The following is a 16,331-nucleotide window of genomic DNA, read 5'->3' as shown; positions in this document are numbered from 1 at the left end:
ACCTCTTCTTCTCATCGCTTTTCCTCGGAACCTCGGAGGCGCATATGTTGATGCAGGTGACAAGTGCAGGGTGACAGTGATGTGCGACCATATCTGAGGTCCGATCATCCCTTGCATGGACAGCCCTTCTTCAGCTCGCCACAAATATGCATTGGGAGGGATTGATCACAATAGCTGTGGAATCAGCTTGTGGGCTTTGAATCTGCTACATCGAGTCATTGGATTCAGTTTGCTAGGGGGCTGTGGCTGTTGACCAGGGACATGCATGCAGACATTTCTGTAACAGGCTGGATTGGGACTTTGAGTAAACAAGAGGAAAGTGGAACCTCTAGCAGGATTTTGAATCCTGTTCCGTATGGCAAGCTATAAAATGATGGTTCGGCCCCTGTGTCCTTTTGCCCAGTTGTTCCCCGCTGCTCGTCCTCACTGTCCCCCGTGTTTTGCCCTCTTCATCCTACGGCATCCTTCAATGTAAGTTCTTCTTTCACAGTGATAGTGAGGTCAGCCTATGGACTCACCAGTTCATTTAAGCCAGCTCCCAATCATCACGCATTGCACTGCGTACTCGAGATGCATATTTTCACTATCACATCACTTCTTCTGGCTGCCTTTATTGGCCAGTCCTCTGCTTTCCTCTTCTCGGTCAAGTGGAAGTATGATCCAGGCAGCGGCAGATGTTGGACGATACCTTTCTTGATGTGGGGACAATCCGATCCTCGATGTCCCATCCCACCACCAGACCCGCAGCAAGTGGCACAACAGACATGCACCAATAGGCAAGCGGGCTCGATCGCTGTGTTCAAGGCGGATGGATCTCACTACGGCTGCTTTAACCCTACCTGCAACGGTGTGCCAGGGCCATGGGTTGCAGGTGTTTGCGCCTAGTTTTATTGCGGGGCAATATCGGTTCGGTCAAATTGAGAGAAGTGCATCGGTGATTACTTGTGAGAGAAAGAGAAAGCGAGCATTTCCAGAGTGATAGACATTGTGAAATAAAGGCTTTACTGTGCGGGTGGTGGGGCATGTATTTTGAGTTGTGAAAGGGAGGATATGATGCATCGACTCCAAGCTCTTCTTCCTTATCTAACTAATAATTAACTCCATGCTTAAAGAAAAATGTGCTCTGTACGGGGTACAGTACTCTGGAGGTATTCATCCACAACTTTGCGCATGTTGAATAACATCCAACCACTTGAAAATCACCTTGGCTGCAAGTGACTAATTCCGCTTCCTCAAATCCTTGGTAGATATGCGCTGGTGGCCGGTGCTCTGTGGTGAAAACACAAACTCAATGCTAATCCCTTGCGACCTGCCCTTGACTGTGATTGGTGTTGTCCCCAATGCTTGGGGATTCGGATCGTTCCGGTTTGTCCCTGCGGGTCTGGTAGCCGATCCGGATTCACTATGCCGGTCCGTCCCGTTGCCGATCCTGCATCAATAGCGTTTTCACGAACAGGCCCGCCACCCAGGTGGTTCGCTTGATACACCTCCGGACTTTGGGACAAAGTTCTCCGTTGACAGTTTGTTTTTTTCCAAACTTGCCACGTCGAGATCAAAATCCCACCAGCAGCAAATGTGGTTGGGATGGAAATCTGCTTGTTTTGTCAACGGTCGCGCCCAGGGTTCAACCTGTCGAACAGCTCTGGCCCATTTCCTGGTATTGCTTTTGTCCTAGACAAATATTCTTTCAAGTTAACTTCGCATGTGATGATTTGGGCTACATATAATCCAGAGTGGCTGGCTGCTGTTGCTGCTGCGGAGCCCGGAACCAAAGAAAGGCTGGCTGAGCGGAGAATTGCACCAAGACGCGTCCCGCCGGGGGGAAACGAACAAGCTGGTGTGAGCTGGCGAAGCGGATCTTTTGCAGGAGTGCTCGAAGAGTTACGCTGAATCTCAGCACACTCGAACTGTATACCTGGAGCTTCTACTTATTGGCTTGGGCTTAGCGGCCAAGAATTGAACAAGGATTTCCACATTTCGCTGCTCCTAGATTCCCAGTGTGATTGATCCCTCGTTCGACGGAGGTTGACCGCTCGTCTCCTTCGGCCGCGAGAGAGACGTGTGCATACTGTTAGTGCTATAACGGTTGTCGGACATTCAACAAAATATTCGCATATCAGCCCCGCACCCCGTCACTAAGCCCCTATACGTTTTATTGTTGCCATCATGTCCGGGACATTGGGTAATGTTCAGACATTTCAGGCCACAGTACCACTGTCTGTTCAGTTTGAATCCAGCACCGATAGCATCCGCATGACGGCGGTGTCGATATCTGGTCAACCCGTGGCATTGAACCTCCAGGGGTTACCGCTGCCTCCGGTCATCCAGACGAGTTTCAAGGCAGACAAAGGTCTCCCAGATGGGCTGGAACTTATGAGCCTTATCGAAGTGAACGAGTCCATCGTCTGCCCGGATCACTCTCAGCTGGAGTATTACATCCTCCACCCAGAGCCCCAGATTGTGTATATCCCCAATTTCGTGACACCTGAGGAGATCTCACATCTGATCGAAGTTACGTACGTATGATTTATTGTTCTTTGTGCGTGCGCATGAGACTTGAACCTCTCCGTTAGCTGCATATTAACCCACCCATGGAAACAGCAAGGATAGTTTTACTCCCGCATCCGTCTACCGAAATGGCGTTACCGACGTTGATTCCGGGCATCGCAAGTCCGAAAATGCATGGCCTCCGCGCGATGAAGTGCTTCAATGCATCGAGCAGCGAGCACGGCGGCTTCAGCAGCTAGATTCCGGACTTGAAGTAGAGCCGATTAGTGTCCAGCGCTACCACGTGGATGGATTCTTCACCTACCACTACGACCAGTTCGCCGCCCCCCCGAACCGCAGGAACCGGCGCTCCACCTTTAATGTGTTTCTGGAGGGCGATTGTACTGGTGGTGGGACTCACTTCCCTCGCATCCCCCGTCCCACGGATCCAAACTGGTGCCAGTACATTGACTGCGAATCGACCGAACCGGGGACCATCTTCAAGCCCATCGCCGGTGCTGCTGTGTTTTGGCTCAATACTCGAGACAACGGAACCGGCTACGATGAAACCCTGCATGCGGGGATGCCAGTTAAGTCTGGGAGGAAGATTGGGATGAATATCTGGTTTTGGAAGGATTTCAGGAAATATTTTGATTCAGCGAAAGATGTCAATACCCAGTAGTTACATAACTAGGTCCATTTTCCTCTCACAACCAGCTTGTAAGGTAGATTATCCGGTTTGTAGCAACTGTGAGGTTGTCATGTTAAAATCGGCCCGCGGAATGAGTATAACGCTCGTCTCCCTGGCATCAAGCCAAGGCCAACAATGTAACTATATTCTCAAGCAGGCGGTTTGTCGGTTTAGCCCTTCCTTGATCCAATGGGGTGTGGATAGTGGGTATTACTATGATTAACATTATATATACACCTTTTTTTTTTTGGTGGTCTCGTCTTGCTATAACTAAGTGCGAGGAATATGTGCTTGCATCCTGGGAGTAAGCTAGAGCACTTGAATTGAGTTGCTTTGAGTGTTCTTGAGCTTCTGTGGATGCTTTACAAGTGTGGACTCTGTAGGCCTTCCAAAAGAATGTCACCATGAAATGAAATGTTGTATGGAGTCTGTAAATGCAAAGAAGGTTTGCTTGTGATCCTACTAGTTAACTGTGCAAGATTGATCATAACTATGTACAAAGGCACTCCACACTCACACAGGTTAGAGAAATGACTATCCTGTTTCGATGGAGCTGCTTATCCACACTGGTTAACTAACTAACTAGCTTGCTAGTTAACTCTAACAGGTCAAACAAAGATCAACCAAAATAGTCTCCAACACCATGACACACTTTTTCATCCCTGCAGTCCCTGGTCACACAACACAGCAGATCCTTTGGCTGCTGCATGCACAGTACACACCAGGCTACCTGACCAAACCATGATAGGCCCTGCAATATTACAATGGCAAGTCCATAAAGATCTTCTTCAGGCTGGCTGATGATGGGTGAGTGCTGACAGCGGTATTGCTGTTGACTCGTCAGGAGAAGACGAATTCAATGTTGATGCACTGCCAACTACTGTTGTTCATGACTCCTGGCATCTGCAGCTTACCGTGATCCTCCAAGCCGCAATCATTTCAGCTGGTTCGCATGACCAGATTGTTCCGCGGACTTGACACTTCTATATTGGTCACTCAAAACTGATCTGAGTGTTAGTATGCTTTTTGTTCTACTCCTGGTAATCAACCAAATCCGAGCAGATATGGAGTGGATAGCGGCTAACTGAGAGACAGATCGCCAGAGTTGCAGATCCAATGACCTGGTGGACCGGCGGAGAGCTATCATAAGCAATTTTGCATTGTTGCATACCTTGTTAAAAGCCTCTCCCTCTCCCTTTCCTAGTCATGTTGCTGGAATTCAAGTTTGACCTTTGTCTATCCATGATCTTCAAACATCTATTGCTTTTTGACAACGACCATGCATATCTGGCAAATTTCAGTAGCTGCAGCCTTTACACTGGGTCTTACTGGACCAGTGCACGCAAGGAGCTGTGATGGCACCCAGGGAACAACACCAAAAGCCCACCCTGATGTCATTCAAGGAGTCCCATCCTGCCCTGAGGGTGAGTTGTTTTTGCACATCATGCAATCAGTGCGGATTTTTTTTGGTGTTCACTGACTGCTAAACTGTTGCCTTACAGATGACGGTAACATCTTTCTGACACCCGACGGCAGCTTTTACACAATGCAGTGCTGTATGCATCAATCAGAGGGAACAAAGTTGATTGCGACCGTGCACACCTCTGGGTATGATGACTGCATTAATAGATGCAGTGAGACAGACAATTGCAATGGGTGAGGCTAGTTCTTTTTGCTGTATGAGATTTGTATCTTACACAGGTCTTAGGTTTCAGTACATTTATGGTGACTCTGGCAACGAAAAGACCGGGGATTGTCGGCTTTACTCCAGTGCTATGTTCTCAACTCGGAAATGTGGAAATACTCTGCATGACTGGGCCTTTTTGACAGATCCGCCTGTCATTGAAGTTAAACAGGAGGTTCAACTTGCATGCTCAACAAAGTGTCCTGATGCAGATGGCCAGCTGTATAAAGCTAAGAATAAACAAGTATGATTTTTCCTTTGCTATTTCTGTCCCAGTCCTAAGGGGAGTCACATTATCACATGCTAACATAGCCTCCTCATTAGGTATTCCACATGGATTGCCAGAAGCGCCATGGAACAGCCTGGTTTCACAAAACAGAGAAAGACACATTGAAGGCTTGCATCAATTCTTGCGCTTCCTATATTGGCTGCCAGAGTGTTGACTTCCACCAACGCACCAGACAGTGCTATCTTGGAAAGCATCAAGGAGAGCCTGCTGTCCAGGCTTCAGGTTGGGCTAGCGCGCATTCAATGGGCTGCTCTGGGGCATGTGACGAGAATGAAGTTTGCAGTTCGAATGAGCCTGCTGAGCCACCTCTGGAAAATGTGATCCCTCCTGCAAGTGAATCAGGTCAAACACCTCCACAATTCTCTGCACCAGCCAATCCGGACATCACATGTGATTCAAACAACAACCAGGTTGTGAAAATTGATGGCAAGAATTACCGCATCCTGTGTGGAAAGCAGTTTAGAGACCATGTTACAGGCTATAAGCCTGTGGAGTCTTTCACTGAATGTTTAGAACTGTGTGGAAATACTGATAACTGTAGCTCTGTGGACTTTTATGATCCTCATGGTGGTAAAACCTGTTACATGTTCACCTCAAATCAGGAACCTCCATATGAGCATAGCAACATCTGGGCAGCAGTTCAAGTCTAACACAATTATTATTATTATTATTATTATGATTCTGTGAGGATTGTACCTCGCGGATCAGCGTGGCAATGGATCTCTAGTAGGAATGGTATGTGGAAAAGGAGTACACAAGGTAAAGGTCTTATATTCTTCTAGCAACTGTGTACAACTGTAAACAAGATTACCACTGGCTTCCATTAAGGGGTTCACACAGTGGCTGCCTTTTATGTGTGCTTGCAAGCACATGACTTAGCATCTCATTTGGTATACATTCACTCCCAACATCTTGCAAGCTCTCAGCTCTTGCAGGTGTTGTTCATCTGTGTAAGAGATTCACAGACAAATTCTTACAGATTTCCTTCTCTTGCAAGTCTTGATTTCTCAAGATATCTGTCTCATTGTTGGGTTACCAACCAAACCAACCATCCCGGTTCTCATCTCGTCCTCGTACGAGGTGGGAGAGCGAGGGCACGCATGTATCGAGTTCACGTTCCGTGGTTCCTATAGCTTCCGCATATGGTTAGTAGCCTTGTAGGCCCTTCGAGAATATGGCCTAGACATGACAGATACTCTCGAATAATGGGGCCAAATCAACCCAATCGATGCATTCTGGTAAGCGCTGTGCCAACTGTTCTCCATGTGATGCTATGGAGAGGATCAATCGAGGGTCATCCATTGCGAATTGTTTCTTGCGTTCCAACACCTTTTCAAACATCCTTGTTACTGGCGATGGGTTGAGATTCATGCGACATCTGGGATGATGGACGTGAAAAAGACATAGAAGGTCGTGCCCTCGAGCTCGACTCTATAACTCGGCTCTTTCTATTGCAAGCTCGCACAACATCCCACTATACAGCTTGATTTTTTAGAGTATGCACACCAATATCGACATCTGTTCTGTATGGACTTACTAACGGCATACCATAGCTATTGCTCAAACACAATGGCTCGTTCACTCTCCCCACACCAGCTTCAGATCGTCGTTTTAGGCCTAGCGCAAAAACTTGATTCGTTAAATGTCGACTATGCGAGCATGGGAGGCGCCGCCGGCTGCCTGCTAACCCAACGCCCGGACCGAGAAACGGAGGACGTGGATCTTGTGATTCATGTTGATCACCGTATGATCACGGCGGACCGGCTGATCTCGCAGCTCCTCGCATCATTCCCGTCCGAATTCGGGCCTGTCAGTCAGTTCGGGCACACGATCCCTGCGTACAAGCTTTCTTTGCCAGGGGGTGCGATTAGACTGGTAGAACTGGAAGTATTTGACTATCAAAGTTGGCCGCAGCGGCCCTAGTACAATCTCCAATCTGCCACCAGAACAACAAGGTCTATCAACGGGTATCCGGTCAAGACTTTCGGCCCCGAATGGAACCCTCTCTCAATATCAACGCCAGGGTAGCGTGAAAGAAGGGACAGATATTCGAGATGTGACTCTTTTAGCCCCTTTGTGTTCTCCAGGCAAAGCAGAGCTCGATTTTAACAACAGTAAGGTATTACAAAACGCGCTGTCAAATCTTGTGTAAAAGAGGCCGACTTTGAGTGGACCATTGAAGCAAAAGATCAAATGCGCCGCAATCTTTCAGAACTGGTATGACCCCTTGCTATTTGTTTTGTTCCAATGGTGTGGTACTAAATAGGCGGTAGAATCCAAGATGCTATAGCTCGGACACAAAGTGAAGTCACTGCCATCATGCCACCAAAACGCCGTTCCCAAAAGGCTACCTGATAATATTTGCGACGTGCTTCTATCTATTTAGCTTTGGATCCTACTTTTGAGTTAGTATTCTGTTCGCCACTCAACGCGCTTTTAGTTTGGTGAAACATGCATATATATTGTATGTAAATTTTGCCATCGAATCCACGTTGAGTTTCCGTACTTTAAATGCTAAGACTCAGATGGCAATTGGTTTTCGTGGTCGAGGATTTTGGGTTTGGTTCAATGTAAGGAGAGCTCGATATACATGTAATCACCAGACAGGATGCCCTCTCATATCAACGGACATCTCTTTTCCAGAACCAAGGCGTTTTGAGACTCGCCGGTCCCAGGGCCCGAATTTTGCTTCCCGTATACGGCCAAAATTGGTGCTATACCATTCCACAGCCCGCTTATCCGTGCAATTATCGAGAACATCATTATTAACTTCAAGATAGCCAGTCATCATGGATAACCATGCTCTTAATGATTCACTCCAATTAGACCATTTGAACTCATTCTCTTCATCGATTGCTGCCTTGACAAAACTTTCAACTAGCAGTTCCTCAAGTGGATAGAATAAATTGTCATAAATATCATACTTCTTTGTGGGGGTGGTACCACAACAAAGAAGGTGTGTGAAGGAATTTGGGAACAAGCAGATCCACAAGCCGGCTCTTGGATGGTGTTCTGGGTATTCAAATGTTGTACTAGAGCAATCCACGCGTTTAAAGCCTGCATTCATTTCTTCAATCACACGGCTAGGATCCTGGAAGCTTGCTAGAATTTCTGGGGCAGGTTTGCGAGTTGGAACACAGGGAATAAATCCTGCATCTTTCAATTTCTGTATGGCAGTTTGATAATCTTCATCGCGAACTGAAATCATGACTGTCTGCATTCAACATATGGTGGTTAGCACAGATAGTAGGAGGCATTGGAGGTGAATCCTTACTGCGACCACAATAGGGACACCAAGATGGTGTATTGCAGCAGGTCCCCAAGAAACAACGGTGAGGGGTTGCAGGATGCGAGCAAGGCCTGAGGACTCATCGTCGGCTGCAGTGGCCCGTGGGCACCTAATCATTCTTACAGAAAATTGATAAGTTTGCAAAAGCGTTTAGTAGCAAGTAAAGGCCACTTATGTAAGGTACAGCAAGAAAGTGCGTTAGTCAATAGCTGAAGAGAGAATCCTGAACAGTAGAATATTGTGAGGTTGAAGGAGTTTCTCGAAGGGCCTACAAGGCTACTAACCATATGTAGAAGCAATAGGAACCATAGAATGTGAACTTGATACATGTGTGCTCTTGCTCCCCTCTTGTAAGAGGATGAGATGAGAACCGGGATGGAAACTGTTAGGTAATCCAACTAGCACCTCGCTCACGTGACCCACATAGATTACCATAGCAGAAATGGAGAGGATTTGTAAGCTGTAGATCCACTAGTCCTGATATGTTTACATCAGAATATATGTTTATCTAAATCCACAGCTGTTTGAAAGTTTAAAAATATATATATTCCAAATTTAGAAATATAGCTTCTAATTTTCAATATAGAAATTGGGAAACATTGAAACCCCTGATCAACAAATCTATAGGCCAAATAGTGACTAAGACATAACATCAAAAACTTGAGATATTCTCATGAAAATAGGCTCATTCTAACCAGCTCAGCAAGATGATTCAAATGCTAGTACTCTTATATCCATACAACTGATGGTTGTTAAGTTATTGACAAATATGTACGGAGGTGCGTTTCAAAAGTCTTTACCGCGCTAGTAATTAGGCTAGTACCAGAAATACATTGAACCCCACCAAATTAGTATGGATCAACCTGTACCTTTGATCATGGATTTATTTCTCCTCTGGTACATCCTCTCAAGTATTCATATCTCCAAGATGTAAAGTTGCTAGAGTCTCTGTAGCTTCTAATCTACTAGCTAAGCAATCCCTTCCTAGATCCTGTTATTTTGAAATCTTTCCCTTTAAACACTAATCTTTATACTCTCAAGAACCCTTATAACTACCCTCTCTATACTTATTCCCTTCCTCAAGCCATATAATCTCTTGAATATGATGTGAAATTCACTCAATCCACTGTTAAATCTTCTCTTGCAAAAGCTCATTCCAGGCTTGCAGCCAAACTTTCTTTGCAGTCTTGGTTTCATATGAAGCTCCATGAGAAGTTGTACATCTTTTCATCCACATCCAAGCAGGCTCCAGATAACATTCTTCCAGTTATCTACAGTCTAATTCTTATGAGCAATAGCAAATTTCAGCCTTTTCTCTCTTATAGACTTAGTTAAACCAGGTTTCCAAGTAGGTTTGACATTAATAAAGCTATAATACTGCAGAATTCACCAAATACTTGAGTGGAATATACCAGATTCAAAGGCAAGAATCTCAGTGAATTTCTCTCAGCTGTTATGAATCTTGCAGCATGGCAGCTGGAGACACAGAATAATTGAACAAGACCTGACAAGGCAGAGTCACAGACTGTTGTGGAGAAATCTTAAGACAGGAAGTCATATAACCAGGAGATGATATGAGCAAGACAAGATATAAGAAAGAGAGTATCATGCATTGTGATACTACAACACAAGCAATCTAGAAGAAAGTATCACAAGTATCATGTGAGAATTGTACATGTGAATCAGCATGACAATAAATCTCTAGAAGGAATATACATGGAAAAAAAGTACATGAGGTAAAAGGTCTGTATTCTGGCAACTATATACAACTTGTAAACAAGATTGCCACTAGCTCCTAGCAAGAGATTCATGCAGTAATGGTCTTTTATGTGTGCTTGCAAGCATGTGATTTAGTGTCTCACAAGAATGCATGTAACTTCCAGCAGCTTACAAGTCAAGCTGTTATGAATCTTGTGGCATGGCAGCCAAAGACACAGGACAATTGGATGAAACCTGACAAGGTGAAGTTACAGACTATTGTGGAGAAATCTTAAGGCAGGAAGTTACATGACCAGGAAGTGATACAAGTGAGACAAGATATAAGAAAGAAAGTATCACATATTGTGATACTACAACACAAGCAATCTGGAAGAAAGTATCACAAGTATTACTAGAAGAGTATCATGTATATAAGAACACTCATTACCAGAGATTCAATAAACTTGTTCATTATAATTAATCTTCTTATCTATCTTACAGATATCTTTGAATCAGATACTTTCATATCTTGATTACTTTTTATACCATTGAAGTCTTGTAATACTGTATGATTGTACCTAATCCCACTACTCTTGAGAAGGTATAATAGTCTTACTCTGACTCTGATATATCTGTACAGAAACTCTTTGTCATCAGAGCAAGACTGCTTACTTAACTAAAGCATTATTAAATTATTAATCACTATCTTCAATCTGTTATTGCTCTCTTTAAGCTCTTTGATACTCTCAAAACTCTAAAGAACTCAGGGAGATTCCCAGTCACCAAAAATCTAACACAACACATTGATTATCTCTGACTCAGAAGAGAATATATCTGAGATTAGGCTGGTATTCGGGACCGGGACAGGATCCCATTTCCCATTGAACCTGGTCCCGGTCCCGAATTTAGAAACAGCCGGGATCCCAAATATGAAATCTCAGTCCCATGTCCCATCCCACTCAAGAGCTTGAGGTCCCGTTCCCATCCCTATCCCAGAAATTATTTCCCGGTCCCATCCTCAAATAGAAAATTATGTCCCACATCCCATCCCAGCAGAGATGGTAGACTCCCATTTCCCATCCCGGCCGGGTCCATAGTGGGACCGGGATGGGACCAGGATTCCCGGTCCCATCGTGTCAAATTCATAGGGAAGAGTCAAACTGATCAAATTTTGTGTGGACCGTTACCAAATTTCGTTACTTTTTTGATGAAGGCGGAACCCATAGAAAAATCAATTTGATTGTCAAAAGAAACAAAGTATTAAAACTAACTAATGGCCGAAGCCAGCAAACAAACAGGAACTGCCTAAATGGCAAGTTAATCATCATCGTCATCATCTTCATCATCATCATCGTCCTCCTCCTCCCCCTCCTCCTCCTCCTCCCACTCCTCCTCCTCCTCCTCCTCCTCCTCCTCCTCCTCCTCCTCCTGCTCCTCCAGAACCGGCTTTGTGAACCGGACAGGGGCTCTAATACCCGCCATTTGACGGGCGGAGACCCTGACGGCGCCGGGGGAGGCAGGGAGGCGGTGGTGGGCGGTGGCGGTGGTGGTGGAGCGGCGGCAGCGGTAGTTGGCGGGGCGGGGGCAGCACGCAGGCGGCGGGTGGTGGCGGCAGGGGCGGGGCGATCAGGCGCATCAATCGGGCCGAAATAGTTCGACCCGATTTTGGCACCGATGCCAAGAACGAGCTTCATATCGTCGGCGTTGACCGTAACGCGCTTACGGTGCGCCATTGCCATAACAGAGCCTATATTACTCAGTATAATTGTTGGTGCCATTGCTAAGGGTGACTTACACTCAAACAGAGCGCACAAGGTTGCTTCAGCCGCCTCCTGAAGTGACTCAATGGCAGTACGTTGCCAGCGATATTCATGTCCTTGGTGACAGGACAAAGTAATTTCCCGAACCAATCGCTGGAACGGGGCCACCGGCAAGATTAGCTCGGTAGAGCTCTGGAAGTGGCGGATTTCCTTGATGGCACCTATTTTCACCAATTAGCATCAAGACCGTTACCAAAAATCGTTACTTTTTGACATACGAGTGCCGGCCTTCCAATTTTGAACGGGGGGGCGGGGGCGGGGATTCTCCTGGTCAAAGTTGGCCAGGTCAACATCTTTATTGGCTTTACGCCAATTGCCCTTCTTCAGGGCCCATTCTTTCAATGCGGCCTTGTGCCGCTCCTCTCCAGCTGTGCGAAATGGACGTGCACGGGGAAAACTAACATCTTGTCAGTAAACAATGTGCGCCAGAGCAGTATTCTGCAAGCACTCACCTCTTAACGCGACCCATTTTGTCGCAGTATATGTTCGTTGTACGCGCGGACGTCGAAGCGCAGTAAATAAAAAGGTGGTTGGGGGGGGAAGGGGGGAATCGTCAACGTTAGCCCTGAAGAGAAAGAAGAAGAAGAGGAAGAGGAAGAGAAGAGAAGAGAGACTGACCTGATGTTATTATCCTGTAGCCAGCATAGCAACAATGTGTTGATCTTGCCCATAGCAACATGCCTGTAGAATGTAAACAATGTGTATAGTAACCATCCTACAGTACTTGGTCAATACACTCTATAATCCCATTATCCTGTAGCCAGCATAGCAACAACGCGTTGAGCTTGCCCATAGCAACGTGCCTGTAGAATGTAAACAATGAGTATAGTAACCATCCTATGCAAGTACTTGGTCAATATACTCTATAATCTCATTATCCTGTAGCCAGCAATTCAACTCATCGCATACGATCGTGAAGATGGGGCCAAAACAATATTCAATGAGAGAGAAGACCCGTGCGGCACGGGAGCACCGCCAGGCCTTGGAAGGCCATCAAAAAGACATATTCAAGGCAGGAGAGGCGGATCGCAAGGCACGCCATGACGTGCTGAAGAGGATCCGAGCAAAACATGAGTGGTATGCACCCTCAGTGGTTTGCGTTGAATCATATTGACATCCATTGCAGGCAGAATAGCAGCGAGGAGGATCGCAAGATGATTGAAGATAAAGCCATTGAAGAGTTGATGGCCAAGCGATTTGCCAAGGGCAAGTCAAAGGAGTACCATGAGCACCAGCTCATGGTCTCTCAGCAAAAGGAGAGGGAGGAAGAGAAGAAGCGTCGCCGAGAAGAGGCCACAGAGGCCGAGAATGAAGCTCGGCAGAAAAAGAAGGTAGGATCCAAAAGTAACGAAATTTGGTAACGGTCCTGACATATTTAGGCCAAAACAAGCCAGGCGCAGCATCCTATTGCTGCACGTAGGGAGGCCCGATTCTGCCAAATGATAGCCAGGCTTGAGGCCAAGGTCATGGCCCATGGTCATGATTGTCTTGCTGCGGTCGGTGTGTCGAGAGAGGGGGTTGAGGAGGAGATGAGGGGATTCCTGGGCCAATTACAGGGTCCGAGTGAAGACAACAACAGCCCACCTGCCCCAGAGGAGGTGGAGGAAGATGATTTTGAGGTTGTGGTGTCCTCTGATGAGGATGATGAGGAGGACAATGAGGCGGAGGATGATTGGATTATTGATGCCTAGGGGAGGAAGTTAGGTTTTTAGTTCTTTTTTCATATTAATTTGAGAATGGGGTGCCATTAAATTGGCAAAATGTTTTATTTTCCTGAAGAAGAATGTTCCATTTTGTAGAAGAAGAAGATTTTGTAGTTGGTTGCTGTACTTACAGAGTAAAATGAGGCTAACTACCTAGAGATTGTCAAATTTTGCGTGGGCTCTGACCACATTTTGTTACTTTTTTGACTAAGGCAGAACTTGGAGAAAAATCAATTTGATTGTGAAAAAAAAAAAAAAAAGAAAGAAAAACCTAATGGCTGAAGCCAGCAAACAAGCAAAATCTACAGAGGTTCCTTCAGAATTGACCATAGTTCAACATGGAAAAAAACAATTTGTATTGTGGAAGGAGCTGCATCATAAGTTGTTTGTTACTTGGTGGTTGACTACTGAAGCTGCTCAGTTGGTTAATGATAAGAAGCGTGGTGACCCCAACTGGAAGGCAAAGCAACGCCATTCTGATTTTTGGTCAAAATTTGATCAGGTGGCAGAGCATTCTAAGGGCACTCCAGGGGTGATTTGCAAGCATTGCCAAACCTTTCTCAGCCATCCAAGCTTTTCTCGAAACGGTACAAGTGGTCTGAAGAAGCATTTAACGAGCAAAGATTGTACAAAAACTGGTGACGGACAGGGTAACACTCTGGTTAACATGATGGTAGGTCATGGATCCTAATTTCCCAAATGTAACGAATTTTAGTAACGGTCCTGGTGTCTTAGCAACAGTTTCCGAAGCGTCCTCGAACAGATTCAGATCTGCCTGTTCCTGAATGCAATCGAGACAATTTCCTCCGGCAGCTTGTGCAAACATTAATATCCTTGAATCTCTCATTTCGTGCTATTGAGAATCCAGCATTCCGCACATTAATAACCATGCTCAACCCTGCAATGGCTTTACAGATACCCACACGAGGAACATTATATCAGGTCATGAATGATATGTACAATCAGCTATTCCGAAATCTTCTCTTTGACCATGACCCAACAACCAAGGTATCTCTGGCAGTGGATAATTGGACAAGTCCCAATAACCTTGCCTTTATGGCAATTAATGGTTATTACATTACAAAGGATTGGGAGTACCGTGAGCATTTACTGGGTTTTGAAAGTTTAGAGGGTGCTCATACTGGCAAGAATATGGCAGAGATTCTCCAACAATCACTAGCAGCATGGAGGCTTGAGAGCAATCTTCTTGCAATTACAAGTGACAATGCATCAAACAATGGTACCATGCGAGCACATCTTACACATCAGTTGAGGCCAGCATTGCAGCAGTTGAACAAGACAACTGATTGGGATGCAGAGAGTGGGACAATACCCTGTCTTGCTCATGTGATTCAACTTGTGGTTCGAGAGCTGGTTTGCAATCTCAAGATTCAGCCAGACAATGATGCTCTACCCACTACCTTTGATGAGAGCTCAATTACTGATGACCTAGCATCAACAGACACATTTGCAAATACTCTTAGAAAGGTAACGAAATTTGGTAACGGTCTTGATATACTTGAGTTGATTTACTAATCTTTGCTTGACAATAGATTCGTCTTGTTGCCAATGCAACCAATGCCTCCCCCCAACTCGCTGCACGTTTCCGAGAATATCAACAAGAGAACCAGCGCAAGATGATCCAAGATGTTCGCACAAGATGGAATTCCACCTATGAGATGTGTGTTCGTGCCTTGTTGCTTCGACAAGCTGTGGACTTATGGATCCAGGACTCATCACCAAAATACCAAAGGCTTCGCTTATTGGACCATGACTGGAAGCAGCTAGAGTATATGGTTGGACTGTTGCAGCCATTCAGTCGATTTACCAAGGTACTGTCCAAAACAACAGGCCCAACAATTCATCTGGTATGGGCAACGTACAATCATCTTTTCCAGCATTTAGAAAGAGAGGAGGACAAGGCCCAACAGTTGACAACAAGAGAGAACATTCAAGAAGCTATCAAAGCTGCCAACTTGAAATTCCAGAAATACTATGGTGATACTGAGCATCCAAAGGGTGAGCTGCTAGCTGTAGCTGCTGCCCTCCATCCATCACGCCGCATGAGAGCATATGATTCAGAGGATTGGACCAGTGATGAGCGTGAAACATACCGACAATATATTTTGAGGTTTTACAAAAAGCATTATGAGAAATATGAACAGCCAAGAGAAGTAATACTTGATGTGAATGATGTATGTTTGTTATAAGTATTATTCTGATTTCTTCTCTGCTAACTTCTCTAGGATATTGAGCAAATGATTTTTGAGAGACCCCATCAAAGACGAGCAAATTTCCAAAATGAAATGGAGCGATATTTAAATGACGAGAATTTGACATCACCTCGAGCTCCAATTCTGGAACAGTGGAGGATGCTAGAGCCTGATTTTCCAACTGTTGCTCGGATGGCAAGGGACATTCTGGCTATACCTTTGACAGGGGTTGGGGTAGAACGGGTTTTCAATGTTGCTCGGGATACATGTCATTATCGACGATCGCGGCTCCATGCATCTACAATCAAGAAGATCATGCTGCTTAAACATGGAGATAAGGTGCATATGCTGGATGAAGCACTCATATCGCATGAGGAGTTGGCCAAGGAAGTCATCCAAGACAATCAAGATGATCAAGATACCCCAGAGATTGTACGGGAAGAGATTGCAAGCCTGC

General features: G+C 45.5%; 5 protein-coding genes across 5 annotated transcripts; 4 read left to right on the top strand and 1 right to left on the bottom strand.

Moving 5' to 3' along the window:
* Positions 1 to 570: 570 nt before the first annotated feature.
* D8B26_002533 (uncharacterized protein) lies at positions 571 to 885 on the top strand (the record flags this gene model as incomplete). Its single annotated transcript, XM_066123859.1, has 1 exon — positions 571 to 885. One exon carries the CDS (start codon positions 571 to 573, stop codon positions 883 to 885), a length of 315 nt encoding a protein of 104 aa, XP_065979934.1.
* Positions 886 to 1,731: 846 nt separating this feature from the next.
* On the top strand, positions 1,732 to 3,225 carry D8B26_002532 (uncharacterized protein). The gene is made up of 2 exons (XM_003069024.2): positions 1,732 to 2,516; positions 2,602 to 3,225. Exons 1-2 carry the CDS (start codon positions 2,167 to 2,169, stop codon positions 3,167 to 3,169), a joined length of 918 nt encoding a protein of 305 aa, XP_003069070.1. The 5' UTR covers positions 1,732 to 2,166; the 3' UTR covers positions 3,170 to 3,225.
* Positions 3,226 to 4,385: 1,160 nt separating this feature from the next.
* Positions 4,386 to 5,807, top strand: D8B26_002531 (uncharacterized protein). The gene is made up of 4 exons (XM_003069023.2): positions 4,386 to 4,602; positions 4,681 to 4,834; positions 4,887 to 5,106; positions 5,187 to 5,807. Exons 1-4 carry the CDS (start codon positions 4,458 to 4,460, stop codon positions 5,799 to 5,801), a joined length of 1,134 nt encoding a protein of 377 aa, XP_003069069.1. The 5' UTR covers positions 4,386 to 4,457; the 3' UTR covers positions 5,802 to 5,807.
* A 913-nt stretch (positions 5,808 to 6,720) lies between these two features.
* D8B26_002530 (uncharacterized protein) lies at positions 6,721 to 7,303 on the top strand (the record flags this gene model as incomplete). The annotated part of the gene is made up of 2 exons (XM_066123858.1): positions 6,721 to 6,960; positions 7,031 to 7,303. 2 exons carry the CDS (start codon positions 6,721 to 6,723, stop codon positions 7,301 to 7,303), a joined length of 513 nt encoding a protein of 170 aa, XP_065979933.1.
* Positions 7,304 to 7,628: 325 nt separating this feature from the next.
* Positions 7,629 to 8,557, bottom strand: D8B26_002529 (uncharacterized protein; the record flags this gene model as incomplete). Its single annotated transcript, XM_003069022.2, has 2 exons — positions 7,629 to 8,365; positions 8,426 to 8,557. The coding sequence occupies 2 exons, from the start codon at positions 8,555 to 8,557 to the stop codon at positions 7,748 to 7,750; spliced, it is 750 nt and encodes a 249-aa protein (XP_003069068.2). The 3' UTR covers positions 7,629 to 7,747.
* Positions 8,558 to 16,331: the final 7,774 nt, after the last annotated feature.

This window comes from Coccidioides posadasii, chromosome 2 (assembly GCF_018416015.2).
Source record: "Coccidioides posadasii str. Silveira chromosome 2, complete sequence".
NCBI classification, from domain to species: Eukaryota; Fungi; Ascomycota; class Eurotiomycetes; order Onygenales; family Onygenaceae; genus Coccidioides; species Coccidioides posadasii.
The sequence above is the reverse complement of the archived record's forward strand: the minus strand, read 5'-3'. Positions and strand labels throughout refer to the sequence as shown.